General features: G+C 41.2%; 1 protein-coding gene across 5 annotated transcripts in view; it reads right to left on the bottom strand.

Annotated features, from left to right (window-relative positions):
- The window catches only part of astn1 (astrotactin 1), a 542,394-nt gene that overhangs the window by 399,083 nt on the left and 124,697 nt on the right, over positions 1–18,614 (bottom strand). For 3 of the 5 annotated variants that reach the window (XM_088349931.1, XM_088349940.1, XM_088349956.1), the window contains exons 3-5: positions 14,010–14,266; positions 8,453–8,595; positions 5,724–5,870 (exon numbers count right to left, since the gene is read on the bottom strand). In XM_088349931.1, the coding sequence (XP_088206057.1) occupies positions 5,724–5,870; positions 8,453–8,595; positions 14,010–14,266 (547 nt within the window). The remainder of the gene's footprint in view (positions 1–5,723; positions 5,871–8,452; positions 8,596–14,009; positions 14,267–18,614) is intronic. The other 2 variants (XM_088349948.1, XM_088349963.1) reach the window with 1 other exon arrangement.

Raw genomic sequence — 18,614 nt, 5'->3', positions numbered from 1 at the left:
TAGGAATTAAGAGAGTCCTTCCTGCTAACAACACCATCCCTTTAAGATGTGTTCATTGCGAAACAACATATTTGACAATTGTTTATGTATTTTCTTATATTTTTCTTCTTTTAATTAAAACAAAAACAGTGACATGGTTGGACTCTCTAGATTGCCCTGGATGTAAAGAAGCCATTTTTGCGGACATTCAAAGAATTTGATGAAGCAAGGGGACATAATTGGTGGGCAGGCTTGGGTAGGGTTACTTTAACTGGATTACTTTCAATTACTTTTGGATTACTCCAATACCAAATATGGTAAGAAAAGACAAAAGAAACTAAACATGAATAAAATGATGACTCACAACACGTGGTAAGCTTTCTCTCCTGGCTTTGATCTATTTGATCTCCGGCAAAACGAACATAAAATGCGACAGAAACAAAATTAAAATAAATCCAAACGGCTTGCCAACATCATTTTTGCCGTTCAATGTATTCCGTTACTCCCCAAGCCTGCACAAAACGTAGTCATTTTATTCATATTTAGTTTATCTTGTCTTTTATTAGCATATTTGGTATTGGAGTAATCCAAAAGTAATTGAAAGTAATCCAGTTAAAGTAAACCTACGCAAGCCTGTTGGTGGGTTACTTCAGCTTTATAGTTTTTGCTTATCCTGTTTCAGACTGATTGTGATGTTTCTGTGATGAGTATTTTTTGAAGCGGTCATTGTGGCTCATATCTTGTATCGGAATAGTGTAAGCTTGATGATATGTGGCATGACATATTTCAGAAACTGGTTGCATCGTACAGACACGTATTTGTATATCTAAAGTTAACTTGTTAAGTGAAGGCCGCGATTGACGTGGATGAATGGTGTTATGAGTGCACTGCAGGAAAGAGGTCGAGATATAGTGGAAGCTAGAACTCTTGTTGGTGATAGGAATTAGTAGAGAGGTGTTATAAAAGGATAGTGGGATGTTAAGACTCGTTCTAAGGGAGCGGCAGGGCACCAGTATGATGCGGCAGGGGTAAACCAGCAAAAGCTGTCAGGCCCTGCTGTTGAATAGATGAGTGTGTTGTGTCACTCTGACCCGAATGAGATGGCCGCTTTCCTGTGTCCCGTTTCATCTGGAGGGACGAAAGCATGACCAACCCGGGTGCCGAGGTGCTTAACTTGTTTGGGTGTTTGGGTATTTGAGTTGGCCATGGTCCAAGTCAAGTCAAGTCAAGTCATTTTTATTTGTATAGCCCTTAATCACAAAGAGTCTCAAAGGGCTTCACAGGTTATTACTACACAGACAATTTTTTCAGACATTATTACACCATCCCCTGATCTGGAACCAACATGAGGGCAAGGAAAAACTCAAAAAAAACTCAACATGAGGAAAATGAAGAAACCTTGAGAAGGGACCGCACATGTGGTATCCCCCTTCCAGGATTACCAGACACACAAACATTTTTGTGTGTGTTTTTTGCTACCGTTTCCCTTTTTTTTAAATGTTCTTTGTTTTTGTATGTGTTTGTCTCGGTCACCCCTCTCGAGGGATATGACCAGCAGGGTTGGGTAGGGTTACTTTAACTTGATTACTTTCAATTACTTTTGGATTACTCCAATACCAAATATGCTAATAAAAGACAAAAGAAACTAAATATGAATAAAATTACTAAATTTTGTGCAGGCTTGGCTTGGGGAGTAACGGAATACATGGAACGGCAAAAATGATGTTTGGATTTATTTTCATTTTGTTTCTGTCGCATTTTATGTTAGTTTTGCCGGAGATCAAAGAGATCAAAGCCAGGAGAGAAAGCTTACCACGTGTTGTGAGTCATCATTTTATTCATATTTAGTTTATTTTGTCTTTTATTAGCATATTTGGTATTGGAGTAATCCAAAAGTAATTGAAAGTAATCAAGTTAAAGTAACCCTACCCAACCCTGATGACCAGGGTAGATAGATAGATGGATAGAAGTTGTTAAGTATGTGGAAAGAAGCCAATCAACGCCGCAGACGTGAGAAAAACTGTATACTCTAATAATATGGGATCCAAACAGGTCATGCTTTTAAACCCAGCCATCTGTGATTAGACAGTCCTAGTGATAATTGCTGATCAAGAAACAAGTGATTACTTAAATAAGGAATGACACTTGATTGCTCCTAAGGGTGTTAATGAGCTGGCATCACACATTAACACCAAAAACCAGTTTAAAAACATGTCTCACCATTTAATACATTCAACAATGCGTTGGTGTAGTGTGCGGTGGTGATTTAGGTGCTTATAAAGCAGGAGGTCTAACAGGAAAATTTGTGAGAGGAGTGTTAAGGATGGGCGAATACATCTATTGCTACAATTCAGTTACTTTTTCTGTTGCATCCAAACCACAAACATATTTATGCTAGAAATAATATAGAATTTCTGTCACAAGCCAGAAACCGAGACAGGACCCAGTAGCGTCGGTTAACTCAGTTTTATTGATAAAGAGGGGGAGCAGTGCTTGCTTTCACGATCCGATGATCGACGGACACGGGTAGCAGATGGCTGGAACGCAGAAGTGGCACTTCCGTGTCGAGCGAGGATAATCGTAGACAGCAGGGATACTGGTCACGAGCCGGGACGGGAGAGCAAGGGCGGTATGGAGTTCAGAGAAGAGGTCGGCAACAGGTATCAGGCAGGAAACAGGGAAAAACAGGTCGGAGGTTGGGATGGCAGATCAGGGCAGAAACGGGTCCAGAGGAGGGTTGGCAACAGGTATCAGGCAGGAGACAAAGTTATTCGGAGGTAAAGGGGGCGGATCCTTTTTATCATTTACAGGCTGGCATAGGCTAAAGTGGCAAAACAAAGCCTGCAATTGGCCGTAAAAGATGAATGTGAATAGCATGTTGGGTTGACGGCATAGAGAAAACATTATTTTACTATTCTGTACTGTATTTGTAAATATTTTACTCTCCTGGATTTACTACACTCACGGATATAAGAGGACCATGGTTGCACATTATTATTGAACACAACGACTTCGGTGAGCTACTCCGGCTATATATTTTCCCTGTATCCTGTGTCAGACTGAACTCAATGTTTCTGTGATAAGCGGTGCAGATAATGGATGGAATGGAGTGTCTATTTTTAAATTAAACTCAATTCCAAGTGTTTATTGTCATATGCACAGTAAAGTTGCGAGCGAAAAAGAAAATAGAAACTAAGGAATGGTTGGCATTTCTTGAACCCCAAGACTTTAACCTTCCGAACGATATTTGGAACGATGCATTTGAGTGACATCGTACGGACACCGCAGGGCAGGAAAAGTTCGGAAGGTATGAGCTTGCCTAGCTGGGAGCATAGGTTCGCAAACGGTCTGACCGCTTCCTCTTGGAAGCCGGGGGTTTAAAAAGTGGCAAGGAGCCAATCAGCGACCGGGGCTGTTGGCGCCAACGACGACAATTTCGGATTAAAATCTACGTATGAAAGGTTTAGCATGCTTGAAACTAGGTCAACGTGTATTTATACTCCCAACCAGTAGAAAAAATTACAACATAGTAACGCACTTTTAATGGTCACCGAGACGTATCCTGTAGTTTTTTTAGAAGTACAGTACTTCATCTGTTATATATTATTAGAGACACTTTATACGGGAGAACTGTGGGGAGCCACAAAGAGTGGGTTCATTAAGTGAGCCTGGGAGAGCTATTATCTTACGAACAGGAATAAATATAACACAGTTTCATTTTATGTTGCTCGAAACTGAGAACAGCTCAGCAAAGCAAATACATCTTCTGGAGGCACCTGGATACAGAGGCTTAAAGAATGAGTGGGATCCTCAGAATAAGGTTTGAGATGAAGTAGCTTCTTTCATGGAGAGGGATTAGTGTGTGAAAATGAACAATGTCATATGATAATAGCATGGTTCTCGTTTTAGATGCATTTTATTTGGGATTTTATTATTTTACAGTATGCTGCTACCAGTTTTTGCATTCAGATACTGTTACACAAAAAAAACAGTAACTCTCTATATTTCAACTTTTTCACCCACAAAGCAAGTCTACAATATATAAATGAGAATTGAACATCAGTAGATGTTTTCTTAATCCCCAAGTAATGAAAACAAGTGATGCAATTTGGTTAATTACCGCATCAAACACCAACACAACACAAAACAGCAGGTCTGTGTTGCAATCTGGCACTACTATCCACTATATGGATGCCCTGGTGGGGTAGTGATATGGGGCTCACATTTGTGAATCCTGAGTTTTTGACTGCTGAAAGACTGGAAGTTACTAGCACAAAAAGAACTATAGCGGTAGTTGATTTGAGGAGATTTCCTTGTACAGAAAAAAAAAAAAAACACTTATTCCCAAGAACCAGCAAACATGGAATTAAATCTGAAACCGTCATTTTACTTGTTGGTGTGGCGAAATTTGGTCTTTTGCGACCATTTTTGACCAGATCATGCTTCTTTTGGCGTAGTCTCAGATATCTGAGACCACCAGGATCAGATGATGGTGTTTAAAGTTGCTAAACTAGTTAGAAAGCCAAAGAAGTGAGACATTTACGTTTTGTTCTGTACTTGGGAATCTAATCTAATTACGTGCGGTGAGAACATTATTTTATTAACACATTGCCTTGGATGTTTTAATTACATTCAAAACTTCATGTTATCAGATTTCATTATGGCACATGGTGAATTGGTACGTCCGGGAGCTGTCCAAAACGGGACGCAGTCGTTCCATCCATTCCAAAGTGAGTTATTCGAAAGAAATAATATGGAAGTCATTTTTGTGCTGGGCTTATTTGCTCTACACGGCTTATCCCCTTGCCCCAAAATTGGAGGAGTTACCTACCGGTAAGAGTGACCTAAAGGATGAATATTTCATTGGATTAAGTTATTTGGTAAGCATGTTTTTTATGTCGTGGGCAGCACGGCGGCGCAGCGGTTAGTTCTAGGGTCTTGGGAACCTCCTGTGTGGGTTCAAATCCAGCTACCGGACTTCCTGTGCGGAGTTTGTATGTTCTCCCCGTGCTTGCGTGGGTTTCCTCCGGGCACTCTTGTTTCCTCCCACGTTCCAAAGACATGCAATTCAGGTGGATTGGCCGGTCCAAATTGTCCCTAGGTGTGAATGAGCGAGCGAGTTGTCTGTCCCTGTGTGCCCTGCGATTGGCTGGCAACCAGTTCAGGGTGTCCCCTGCCCACTGCCCGATGATTGCTGGGATGGGCTCCGGCACCCCCGCGACCCTACTGAGGATAAGCGGTGCAGCTAATGAGTTGAGACATTATATCGTTACTTGAATTTACAGGCATGCCAATCATGTGATGTCAGTACAAACCTATTAATTCTGTTCTCTATTTTATTTTAAATCGCTTTTCAAGATGACACGTATGTTTTGGTGTTGGCTTTATCAAAAACATTGCCTCCAAAAATGTGACGGACTTCCTTTCACTACACAACTACCACGGAATGATGCATGATGGACATTTTCTGCGCTACTTATACTCCGGAGAGACTTATAGTCTGGAAAATACGGTATGTTGCTCATGTTTTCCTTGTAAATTGTACTTTTTATTTTCCTGTGTTGATAATTGATGAAAAATAATCACAGTTAAATAAAAACAACAAAAACAACACCTAAGCTTACAGTATTATTATCACAATCTTGCTGTGAAAGCACAGTGCAGGTAGGGGGCTGTTGGTGTTAAAATGAATGCATTTTCTTCTCTCCGTCAAGAGGGTAAATCAGTGGGAGAGTATGACTCACTGCGATTGTTGCTGGAGAGACGTTTTCTCTGGCTGGTAGACGTGTTGTGTGGAAGCAGAGTGTTCTGCTGGTGGTTACTGTCGATCGGACTGGTGGCAATTATATTGTCTTTGTATTTGTTCATTAATGCCAACTTGGTTTCACTCACTGTGGGAGACAGACATATAAAGAAACTGTAGATAAATATATGGACACAGTGCAGGGCCATCTCATTAAATTCAGATTCAGATATACTTTATTGTCATTCTTGTACACGTGTATACAGAACGAAATGTCGATACATCTGACCCGCAGTTTCCTTGAATGTACAGATATAAATAAAATGTTGTATTGAGTTGGAGTATTGAAGTACTAATAATATACTAAATAATTATAGCTACCGTAAATTCCGGACTATAAGCCGCTACTTTTTCCCCAAACTTTCAACCCTGCGGCTTATTCAGTGATGCGGATGATTTAATTAAATTTTCTAACGGCCATCAGCGGCGCTCGAGTACAAAAGGTAAGATTTAGACCGGTGGAATACATGCGCCGAGGAAGACTGCAACTTCTTAGCTTGTGCTCAATTTAAATTAGCGTAGACATATCCTCATCATGCAAATTGCAAAATGAAAGGCACATGACGCAACTTTCAAGCTAAACGCAATCGAGCAGTCCGATAAAGAAGGAAACAGAGCTACTGCACATAATCTTTACTTTGCGAGCCTGCTACTAGCATGTTTTTGAATAAGGGAGCGTGGGACGACGTCTAAATGACAAAGTCTCTTTCCCATCTTGAAGGAAGACAACTTTGATGGTGTCAGTTATAAGGAGGAAGAAGAGGACGGTTTACCGTGCTTTCTATATGTATGGTATGGTTTTTTTTTAACAGAACCGTTCACTGTGTTGCGAGCGTGTTTCTAGTAGCGTTTTGCTACCCTTCACAGGCACGGTTTGGGATGACAGTTATAATATTATTATTAAAGCTTTGAAAACTCTTTCGGTGTACTGTCTTTCTTTGTAAATATGTGTAACCATGTATAATATGTATTTGCAACTGTATATTTTTGTAATGTATTTATTTTAGAAACTTATTCTGATATGTTTTGCACGATGAAAAAGAAGGGGCGGCGCAAACGCAGGCTGATGGGAAGTGGAGTAAAGGTGAGTAGTGTTTGTGGACACGGCCGACAATAGTGGATATATAGTTTTCCCACCGTAACCTTTGGAAAGGTAAGGGTAAGGTAAAACACTTTTTTCCTTGGATTACTTTCAACGGGCACCCGGACTCTGCAGGTCTGCGTCAAACCTTAAGTACCGGTATCATTTTCCGTTCATTTTGCCGGCTGTGATTTTTGGACTTTGTCGGGTATGGGTTAAATTTGTGTCTGTGTTGCATTTTCTTAATGTGGGTGCATGCGGCTAATATACAGGTGCGGCTTGTGTATGTACAAAATCGGTTTTCCTCCCGAAATGTGGTAGGTGCGGCTTATAATCGGGTGCGCTCTATAGTCCGGAATTTACGGTATGTATAGTATTATACAGTAGTGCAAAGAGTGCAAGAGGAGCAGCTATCCAGATGTGCAAAATGGGCAGTCAGAAATTGGTGCTTCTATTATACTTTGTCCAGACTTTGTTTACCTTTTAACTGGACATATTCCAATAAATTTCTTGCACCCCCTCTAAAGCCAATTTTCCAATTTCTCCAGTACCATTTAACAAATAAATCAAGTGTGAATCAACCCATAGGGCTGTTGTTTGAGGTCACTGAGTGCTGCCTGTGTATTGTAATTTGGTGGTAAGGTTTAAAAGAAGAAATACAGTCAGAATCATGTGTTTTGCAAATATTTGATGTTTTTAATATCGAGTGAGGTTTTATAAAAATATTTTATTTTTAGATATGTTTTATTTATTTCCTTGATTTGGTTAGCATCTTGGGATTAATTGAATGAATGAATGAAAACTTTATTCGAACAATAAAATAAAAACAATAACTCAACAACAAAATAATGTTAAAAGAAGAGGGGGTAAAAAGTTGGTTAAAGAAAAAGGAGTTCCCCACCCTTACCTTTGGAAATATACACTTTTTTTCCTTGGATTAGTTTCAACGGGACCCGGACTCTGCAGGTCCGCATCAAACCTTAAGTACCGGTATCATTTTCCGTTCATTTTGCCGGCTGTGATTTTTGAACTGTGGACTTTAATGAAGGACATTTAGTTTTAATTGCGGGACTTGAAGTCGGGTTTGGGTTAATTTTGTGTTTGTGTTACATGTTTAAATGTGGGCGCATGCGGCTGATATACAGGTGCGGCTTGTGTATGTACAACATCGGTTTTCCTCTTAAAATGTGGTGGGTGCGGCTTATAATCAGGTGCGCTCTATATTCCGGAATTTACTGTATATATATATATATATATATATATATATATATATATATATATATATATATATATATATATATATATATATATATATATATAGATAGATATGTAATGGCCTGGAAGGGGATGGGCACCACCAGGCTGTCCTTGCCCAAGACCCTACGACCCTAGTGGTTAAGGGATCCAACCTATATTTGCGTTTCACATTTTATAGTGCTCTGTTAATATGTGGTATGCATCTAAAAGCACTCCACCCCAAATTCAAGCCCTTGTCAATCTTGAAAGCATAATAATTTCAAGCACCTGTACCAACCATGGAGTCGATGAACTCAATATGTGTATGTTCAATGATTTGTTGTTGAACTTACCAGGAGTCAGGTCCATATTGTTCTTGTCATTACATCCTTGCAAAGAGTCCAGGGTACGGCCGACCTGACTCGAGAATTCCTCGCCTCCGTTCATGCACTCTCGCTGCAGATGATGACGCAAGTCTGTGATGTCATATTCGTACCTAGCGAAAGTAGAGCTAAATGAGTGTTGCATACATTGGAATATCGTATTTAACGGGGAGTTTAGTGAACATGATATTGCTTTTTCTTTAGGTTTCATACCTGTCAACCTCCAGGGCTCCATGCCCTTACAAACTGTCCTAATTTCCCTTACAAAATAATCTTACACCGTATTTTTTTTCAAACGTGTTTATTTATGTTAACATGTTATATTGTACATGTGTTTTGTTGTATCATATATATTGTTAATTAACATTTTGTTGTGAGATCCTGAGTTGTTCGACTGAAAAATGAAGTCGCTTGAACGTTCACTGTAGAAGGGCAGAATACATGCAAATATAATTAAGTAGAATAATACATTTTCTCATTCAAATTATAAATTAATTTTCTGCATTAAATTAGATTTAATTAAATTATTGTTGGTATAACCACAAACCTGTCTTTTTTCATGTTCTCCTTTTATACTTCCTTTTTTTCTAAACTTCTTTATACAACATGATAATTTGTAATTGTCATGTCCTGCACGGTCGTCAAGGCACCCAGCTGGCCCCGCCCCTTGACACCGGCTGATACCCATTGAATTGATTGCTTCTGGAGTACTTAAACCCACCTTTTGGGACTGCCCGTGGCCAGACCATTGCTAAACCTTGAGGAAAACCTGTTCATGCCTGTTTGTTCTGAGTAAACGCCTAGTTTGTAATTTTGATTGCCTTTTAGCCTGTTTTGTTTTGTCTTTGGTCCGTTTGTGTTGGACAACTTTTCTTTCCTAAATTAAAGTGACGTCTACGCTTTTGAGTTCACACTTCCTGCTTCCTGGCCCGTTTCTTGCATCAAAGCAAGTGAGCCGTTTGAGAGCCGTCCGTCTCTCTTTAATTATTTGAGCCGAAAAAGCCGGTTCCCTAAAAAGGGACGGACTTCCTTTCACTACACAACTACCACGGAATGATGCACGATGGGAAATCCCCAGGCGGCAGACACAAGCTCACAGTAGCATAAAACCGCTCGCTTCATTTGCAACGAAAAAAAATGATACAGGCTACCGCGGCGAACTCGTTTGACTTGATTGATTTGCCGTTTCGTGATAGTCGGTATACCGGATGGTACCCATAATTGACAAATTTGCGTTTTTCCGCACAGATTTGCTTGTACTGCGTACACGTAACATATGTTGTACGGCAAAAAAGTACAGGTTGACAGGTATGAGGTTTGCTCATTACTGAGGATGGTTCGATCCGATCCATGGTATTCGGATTTCAGTCCAATACCAATAACTGTATTAAATGTACGACAACATTCTGATCCATTCCACAATCCTCCTTAATATAGATAATGAGTTATTGTAAGGAGGTACAAAAACAAACAATTGAGATCTTTTGAAACCTTAGGGGATTATTTTATATCAAACATTTAAATTATATAGCGGCATATGCTGAGTTTGCCATGGATAAATGTACATGAAGGCAATAATTTGACCGGAAACAAACTATTAACAGTATTCTGATTGCATTATAGCCATGTAACCGCACACTAAAATCTGATTAAGGACCGAGCCCGATTGCAATGATTGATTTAATCCGTAAGTGTCTGATTACTCGAGCATGAATGTGCATCCAGGTAATTTGATTGATTGTGCGCCCATGCAGTTTCTCACTTTCAAGGTGTTTTATTCTGCAAAGCAATATGGGACTTGTAGTACAGTGGAACCTCGGTTTTCAAACGCCTCTCAGTTCGGACAAATCGGTGTTCGACCAAAAATTTCGAGAAATTCTTGCTTCGCTGTTCGGTCAAAAAATCGGAGTTCGAACGCCGGTATGCTAGGGTGCGATGCTGAGCGGCGTACGGGTGTTTTAGCCCCTAATTATGCCTCCATAGAAGGTCGGTGCAAGCAGGACAGGTGAAAAAAAAAAACAACTATTGCCTTTAAGAAAGACATAATAGCTAAATATGAAAGAGGTGTACGAATTTCCGATCTTGCTAGTGAATACAGCATGGCTAAATCTACTTTTAGGAGGCTGTGAAATCGAGTGATGCGGCTAAGGAAGTTAGTGCTATAAGCAACGAACTGCCGCAAGTTTTGGAAGAGGTTGATCAACTTTTGATGATTTTTCTCTCCCCACCGTCCACCACAAAGGTAAGAAATCCTATTCATAATCCTTTTTTTATTGTTACACGTTCATGTTAGCGTTATCTTTCGTACGGAAGATTATGATAACGCGAATGTACGTTTAGCCTGGGTTAGCTTTGTTTACGTAAAACTATCAAGGTGTTGGAACGCAGCTCCCTTTCCAATGAAGCGCTAGCCACTTGTTGTGGAGACCCAGGTGCTAAATGACGTGTAAACGACCTAAATTTTTTATTTTTACACGTTCATGTTAGCGTAATATTTCGTATGGAAGATTACGCTAACGCGAACGTACGATTACCCTGGGTTAGCTTCATGTTTACGTTCAAGGTAAAAATTCAGGGTGTTGGAACGGATTAAAACGATTTTACATTACTTTTAATGGGAAAAACGATTTTCGGTGAGCGACCAAATCAGTTTTCGAACAGGGTTCTGGAACGGATTATGGTCGAGAACCGAGGTTCCACTGTACATGCAAAGTGGTGTACTTGCTTAAAAAGTCTTATGTGTATTGGATGATTTCTCCAGACATTTTGATTGTATTTTCTGCCCCCCAATGGCAAAAATACAACAGTTGTATCCATCCATCTATAGCATAAGTCTATTCTTTTGGCAAGTCACATGTAAGCATGACTTGCAAACAAACAGGACACAACAATGGAGCTCATTTTTGGAGCGAGAAGGAAACAAACTGGCAACCAGTTCAGGGTGTCCCCTCCCCACTGCCTGAACATAGCTGTGATGGGCTCCAGCACCCCCCCGACCCTACTGAGGATAAGCGTTGCAGATAATTGATGGATGGATGGAAACAAACACGATATATCTTCTTATTAGTTGAATGACATTAATTAAATCATCATTTTAATTTTAAAGGTAAATGTGGATACTACGTCTATTCCAATGATATTGGTCCTGTTTTACCCTTGTGGATAAATTAAGATATCACTTACCTGCCACGTCAGTATTTCATCCCGGTACCGTCAGGGCGCAAATACAGAACAATACGATTTATGAGGGCCCGCCTCGGGAAAAGCCTGATCCCGTCTGTCATTACTCCTAAAAACAACAGTCCCCGCTAGCTGAGCCAGTCTTCATTCATTGCTTACTGTGCTGTGTGTTTTCTTTCCGATATTATCTTTTTAGTTTTAATATATTTTCTGTTTTTTTTTTTTATTTTGTTAGTTTCGGGGCGGGGGGTTGGGTAAATCAATGGCCCTGTTGTTGTCCCCCGGTACATTGGACACATTGAGAGGATGGATGAGGAGCAGGGTTGGGTAGGGTTACTTTAACTTGATTACTTTCAATTACTTTTGGGTTACTCCAATACCAAATATGCTAATAAAAGACAAAATAAAGTAAATATGAATAAAATTATGACTCACAACACGTGGTAAGCGTTCTCTCCTGGCTTTGATCTCTTTGATCTCCGGCAAAACTAACATAAAATGCGACAGAAACAAAATGAAAATAAATCCAAACAGCTTGCCAACATCATTTTTGCCGTTCCATGTATTCTGTTACTCCCCAAGCCTGCACAAAATGTTGTAATTGTATTCATGTTTAGTTTATTTTGTCTTTTATTAGCATATTTGGTATTGGAGTAATCCAAAAGTAATTGAAAGTAATCAAGTTAAAGTGACCCTACCCAACCCCGATGAGGAGCCAGTGTTGAAGAGGTTCTAGAGAGTAGAAGTAAATGGAAGGAGACCAAGAGGAAATGCCGCAATTGACGTGGATGGATGGTGTTATGAGTGCACTGCAGGAAAGACATCTAAATATAGTGGAAGCTATATCTTGTTAGTGATAGGAACTAGTGGAAAGGGTGTTGTGAAAGGATAGTGGGATGTTTGTATGAGTTCTAAGGGATGGGCAGGGCACCTGTATGATGCGGCAGGGGTAAACCAGTGAAAGCTGTCGGGCCCTGCTGTTGAACCGAAGAGCGTGTTGTGTCACCCTGACCCGAGTGACATGGCCGCTTTCTTGTGTCCTGTTTTATCTAAAGGGACGAAAGTATGACCGTATTGGGTGCCGAGGTGCTTAACTTTTTGGGTGTTTGGGCATTTGGGTCGGCCATGGTCGAATGTTTTTGTTTTTTTACTTTTTCGTTTTTTATTTTATTTATTTTAGTGAATCTGTTTGTCATGCTGTCGGTCACCCCCCTTAAGGAAGTGAATTTCCCTAAGAGTAACAATTAAGTAAATGTAATCTAATTAAAAAATGAGTACTCTCTGATATTATGTAAACAGGTCATGTATACAATTCCCTCAGATTGCTCAAAATCGGACTTTTGATTCCAGTCTGACTATTGCCTCCATGTAAACGTAGTCACTCTTGTCCTAATCGCCAATGCCAAAAGTTGCTAATGAATGTGGTATTTTAACATCAATGTAACAAATAATCAAAATAATTTATCTATTGTCCATTATGGTTTTAGAACAGTGGAACCTCTGTTTTCGAACGCCTCTCAGTTCGAACAAATCGGTTCTCGACCAAAAATTTCGAGAGATTCTTGCTTCGCTTTTCGTTCAAAAAATCGGAGCTCGAACGCCAGTACGCTAGGGTGCGATGCTGAGCGGCGTACGGGTGTAGATCGTGTAGATTGCCCCCACCCCTCGTGAAGTACTGTTATCGCGTGCGCGCGCACTTCTTTTCGCTTTCGCTTTTAATATCGGTAAACGGAGTGTTTTAGCCCCTAATTATGCCTCCGAAGAAGGTCGGTGCAAGCAGCAAAGTTGCTACAGATGAAAAAAGAAGAGTAGTGCGTACAACTATTGCATTTAAGAAAGAAATAATAGCAAAATGAAGAAGGTGTGCAAGTTTACCTTCTTTCGAGGGAATAGAGCATGGCTTCTGCAGACCACCACAAAAGTAAGAAATCCTATTCATAATCCTTTTCTTTATCCTTTAACCGCTCACCACTTATTGTGGAGACCCGGGTGCTAAATGACGTGTAAACGACCTGATTTTTTTTATTTTTACACGTTCATGTTAGCGTAATCTTTCGTACGGAAGATTACGCTAACGCGAACGTACGATTAGCCTGGCTTAGCTTCATGTTTACGTTCATGGTAAACATTTAGGGTTTTGGAACGGATTAAAACGATTTTACATTACTTTTAATGGAAAAAACGATTTTCGGTGATCGAACAAATCGGTTTTCGAACAGGGTTCTGGAACGGATTATGGTCGAGAACCGAGGTTCCACTGTATACCATAGGAACAAGTGGTATCGACTCATCCACACTAATCACAACAATGCAATGTTCAACCTCCCATCATGCGTCCAAACCCTACTTGTACCCATCCAGAATTGGTGTCTCTCGTATACTGAGGGTCCCGCTGGAGTTTGGTCCTTGGCCCCGGGAGTTCCTCAAGCTCTCTCGAGCCTGTCCGCCCATCAACACCGAGGGGATGTAATGGATCTCGTTAGCCGCCTCCGCACTGGCGCTCTTCTGAGGTTGAGGGATCCTGCGGCGTTTACACCAGCGGCGACGGGTGTACAAGATGAGGACCAGACATAAGATGGACAGCAGAAGGGCAATCATCCCACCCTGAGGGAGGGAGGGAACATGGCAGTGGGGACCAATGAAGGGACAGAAGACAGAGTATTGAGTTAGACGAGACAGGTGCAATTTGAGATTGTTGAGAACTGAAACATATGTCAAAGTCAAAACATCAGCGCTAGAAGTAAACAAATATTTTGACCTATGCCGTATGCTCAGCATTCTAAGGCGCACCACCAAAAAAATAGCGTTTTGACATATATTTTTCATGCATAAGTGCACCAGACTATAAAAAGTATGACATTAAGACCTTGAGCATTCATGTATAACTATTGGGTTGTTTTTACATTTACGCTATATATTGATGCTAGGACAAATCAGTTGATAAGTGCCAGCAACCAAAATCGCTGTCACGGTTGCCATGGCGCCCAATTGGCCCCGCCCATGTGGTGCCAGCTGCGGCTCATGAACAGATTGTTTTTTTGTATTTTCAAGCTCAGTGTGCTGTCTCTTACTTTGTCAGTCCGTCAATGAACCTCTGCCCCGCACGACGTTGGTTCTGACTCGGTTTGTTTTCCATTTGGTATTTCCAGTCCGTTATTGATCCCGTTTATGTTTGTCCCGTTTAATATCGGTTTCAACTTTCGTTCCCGTCCATGTTCGTCCTGTTTATTATTCTCTCCAGTTTTCGCTCCCGTCTTGTTTGTCCTGTTTATTTTCGATATTCTGTTTCATTATCTATCCTGTCTGTCTGTCCCATCCTGTCCGGTATTGACCCCATCTGTCGATATCAACTCAGGCAATTGGAATCGATCTCGGCGATATCTGGCTTCCTGTCTTTCCACGCCAGACCACTGTCTAACGTGCATGACTCCTCACTTCCCGTAAAATAAAAGACTTGTGTGAGAACGTCACGCGTTTAGATCCTGATCCTGTTCTGGTTCCTGACAATAGCAAAGCATTGTATGCAACAGAAATAAAACCAGAGTACTCACAGTGCCAGAAACAATAATTTGTATAGTTCATTCTGATAGGTTAAAGGTCTACTCCACTTCTTCACCTTTACATCAATAATGTTGTGGTTTATTATGTGTTCCTACGTAAAGGACAGTATTTTGTTGAAAGACTTTCTGTTTTTTACACTCGAAGATGTGTCGGTGAATAAGTGGAAAGACTGTTTAACCTATGAGAATACACCATGCAAATCCGTGTTTCTGACACTGTGAGTAAAAATCTGTCCCCTTTTGTCAGTCCGTCTGCGAACCTCAGTTAACACTAAGCCTTTTTTTCGGCCCTGACTCCAACCTGTTTTTTTGATCCTGTCTGTCCCCCGGCTTCGACCCGTTTTTGATCCTGATCACGTCTACTTTCCCGCCCCAGCTTACGACCTGCTTTGTCCTCGACCACGTCTACTCTCTTTTCCTGGCTTACAACTCGCTTCCGACCCTGACCACGTTTTTGCTCTCCTGTCCCGGCTATTGGACCCGTTTTTCCGTTCCCGACACCGCCATCGCTCGCCAAGTAAGTCACACTTCCACGTTCAGAGTGACCTGCTTCCCGCCCAGTGATCACTGGATCGTGGGAGCAACCCTTTCCTTTTTTCAATAAAACTGAGAGAAACGTAACGCAAGTGGGTCCTGTCTCTGTTCTGGTCCTGACATGTATAGAATGTTATGTGGGGTCGATTGATCTATCTATACTTGCACTAATACGGTAGTATATGATATAACCTCTTAAAGTAACCCATACCTATAATTACTGCATGCAATACCAATATTATCCACGTATAATATGATATGTAAGGTTTAACTCTACATTTTTGAGTAACATATTTTCCGCACAATCAGGCGCACCGGGTTATAGGGCGGACCCCCAAAAAATAGTTTTTGGTCCTATATTTTTCATACATAAGGCGCACCGGATTATAAGGCGCTACAATGGGAATGTCGAAAAACAGTCAGATAGTTCAGTCAAACTTATTACCCCCTTAACATTCCGAAAGCTTGCAGAGAAACAAATACGTGTCAAGAACACGTGCGGATGCGGTGTCCGTACGATGTTTTTTTTTGCTGGCAACTGTGTGGACAGCAAAGTAAGAATTTTATTGTGCAGGGAAACGGGGTTCTTTACTGTGCATATGACAATAAACACTTTGAATTGAATTTAGTTTGAAAATAGACTCATCACAGAAACATCAAGATCCTTCTAAAACAAGAAACCGGGAAAATATAAAGCCGCATAGCTCACCTAAGTTCTCTTGCAGCCATCACGTTCGATAATGATACGTAACCATGGTTTTCTTACAACCGTGAGTGTCGTAAATCCAGGAGAGTAAAATATTTACAAATACAGAATAGTAAAACATGTTTTCTCTATGCCGTAGTGCAACCCAACGTGTGATTCACATTCATCTTCTTCGGCCAATTGCAGGCTTTGTTTCGCCCCTTTAGCCTTCGCGAGCCTGTAACTGATAAAAAGGATCCGCACCCTTTACCTCCGAATAACTTTAGCCAATAGTGACTGATTTAAATGATGATTGACACATTGGTTAGCCAATGAAACGCCGGTATATAAATCCCAGCATACACCGCGGACAACTTCGCCTTCAGGGTAAAATCTAGTCGGCGGCTGCTTGCCTTAGTTGCAAGACTTTGCGACTTAATATTGATCCATATATAAGGCGCACTGTATTATAAGGTGCACGGTCAGCTTTTGAAAATAATAAAGGCTTTTAGGTGCGCCTTATAGTGCGGAAAATACGGTAAATTGTTTTTTTAGGTGCAACTTGTACTCCAGAAAAAAGGGTACTTTATAAGAAGAATCATTACCCTCACAGCGAAATGTATTCATGCTAAGTCGATAAAGTCCACTCATTTATGAGACAATGTTAACTTGCGTCAAGAGGATTTATTGAACTTTCCTTTTCAGCCTGAATTGCTCACTATACCCTTTACATCGGGGCAGCACGGCGGCGCAGTGGTTAGCGCTTGTGCGGCACAGTTCATGTCATGGGAACCTGTCGTGGGTTCAAATCCAGCTCCAGACTTCCTGTGCGGAGTTTGTATGTTCTCCCCGTGCTTGCGTGGGTTTTCCTCCCACGTTCCAAAAACATGCATTTCAGGTGAATTGGCCGGTCCAAATTGTCCCTAGGTGTGAATGAGCGAATGAGTTGTCTGTCCCTGTGTGCCCTGCGATTGGCTGGCAACCAGTTCAGGGTGTCCCCAGCCCCCCCGCGACCCTGATGAGGATAAGCGGTACGGCTGATGAGATGAGATGGGTACCCTTTACATCGAAGTTCGGAGCTTGATCGCTCACATAGTGGAATGTCTGACTCCAACTAGTGGAATATTTTATCTTTTACATCCGAATATCCTTGGAGGAGATGAATTAAATTGTGACAGATCGCCCGAACATATAAAAGCCTTAAGTCGCGCCGAGGAAACCATTTTCGCTTTGTGAGCTAAGATTTCATTTTTATTCTTTGAGTTACAGTATGTGCCGCCTATCCCGCATACTCCAGTTTTAACAGATATTTTTGACAGGCTGTGTTGTTACAACTGGCAAGTCATAACTTGTCGTTTTTATGGCGTATTTATCAGGATCCCATTGAAAATGAGGGACTTTTTGTGACATTGTGTATTCTGCATGGGGAGAACAGAAAATTAAACAAAATATACACCTTTAATAGGGTATTCCTTCCATCGGTATGTTAGGAGTGACAAGATTGGATATATTGAGAAATGAAATTGTGAGGGACCGAACTGGAGTAGTAGTGGAACTGAGCAAGTGTGTGGATAAGAGAGTACTCGGTTAGTGTGGACACATGGAGAGGATGGATGAGGAGTGAATGTTGAAGAGGATCTACAGAGCAGGAGTAAATGGAAGGAGACCAAGAGGTAGGCCGCCATTGACGTGGATGGATGGTGTTATGAGTGCACTGCAGGAAAGAGGTCTAAATATAGTGGAAGTTAGAGCTCTTGTTGGTGATAGAAATGAGTGGAGAGTTGTTATAAAAGGATAGTGGGATGTTTAGACACGTTCTAAGGGATAGCCAGGGCACCTGTATGCTACGGCAGGGGTAAACCAGTCAAAGCTGCCGGGCCCTGCTGTTGGACAGAAGCGTGTGTTGTGTCACCCTGACCTGGGTGTCATGGCCGCTTTCTTGTGTCCCATTTTCATCTAGAGCACAGGTGTCAAACAGGCGGACCGCGGGCCAGATCAGGCCCGCTATGGGATTGAATCCGGCCCGCGAGACACTACTCAGAGAAGCGCAAGAGAAAAACAAGCTGCAGGTTGAAATATGTCAACTTGATGTTGCCAAAGCTAGGTGCCTCTCAAAAAGACACTGTACTTGTATTTATTTCTCTCTCTCTCTCTCTCTCTCACTTTCTTTTCC

This window comes from Urocampus carinirostris, chromosome 1, assembly GCF_059441175.1.
Source record: "Urocampus carinirostris isolate Australia breed hairy pipefish chromosome 1, RoL_Ucar_1.0, whole genome shotgun sequence".
Taxonomy (NCBI): domain Eukaryota; kingdom Metazoa; phylum Chordata; class Actinopteri; order Syngnathiformes; family Syngnathidae; genus Urocampus; species Urocampus carinirostris.
This window is presented reverse-complemented; position numbering and strand designations above follow the sequence as displayed.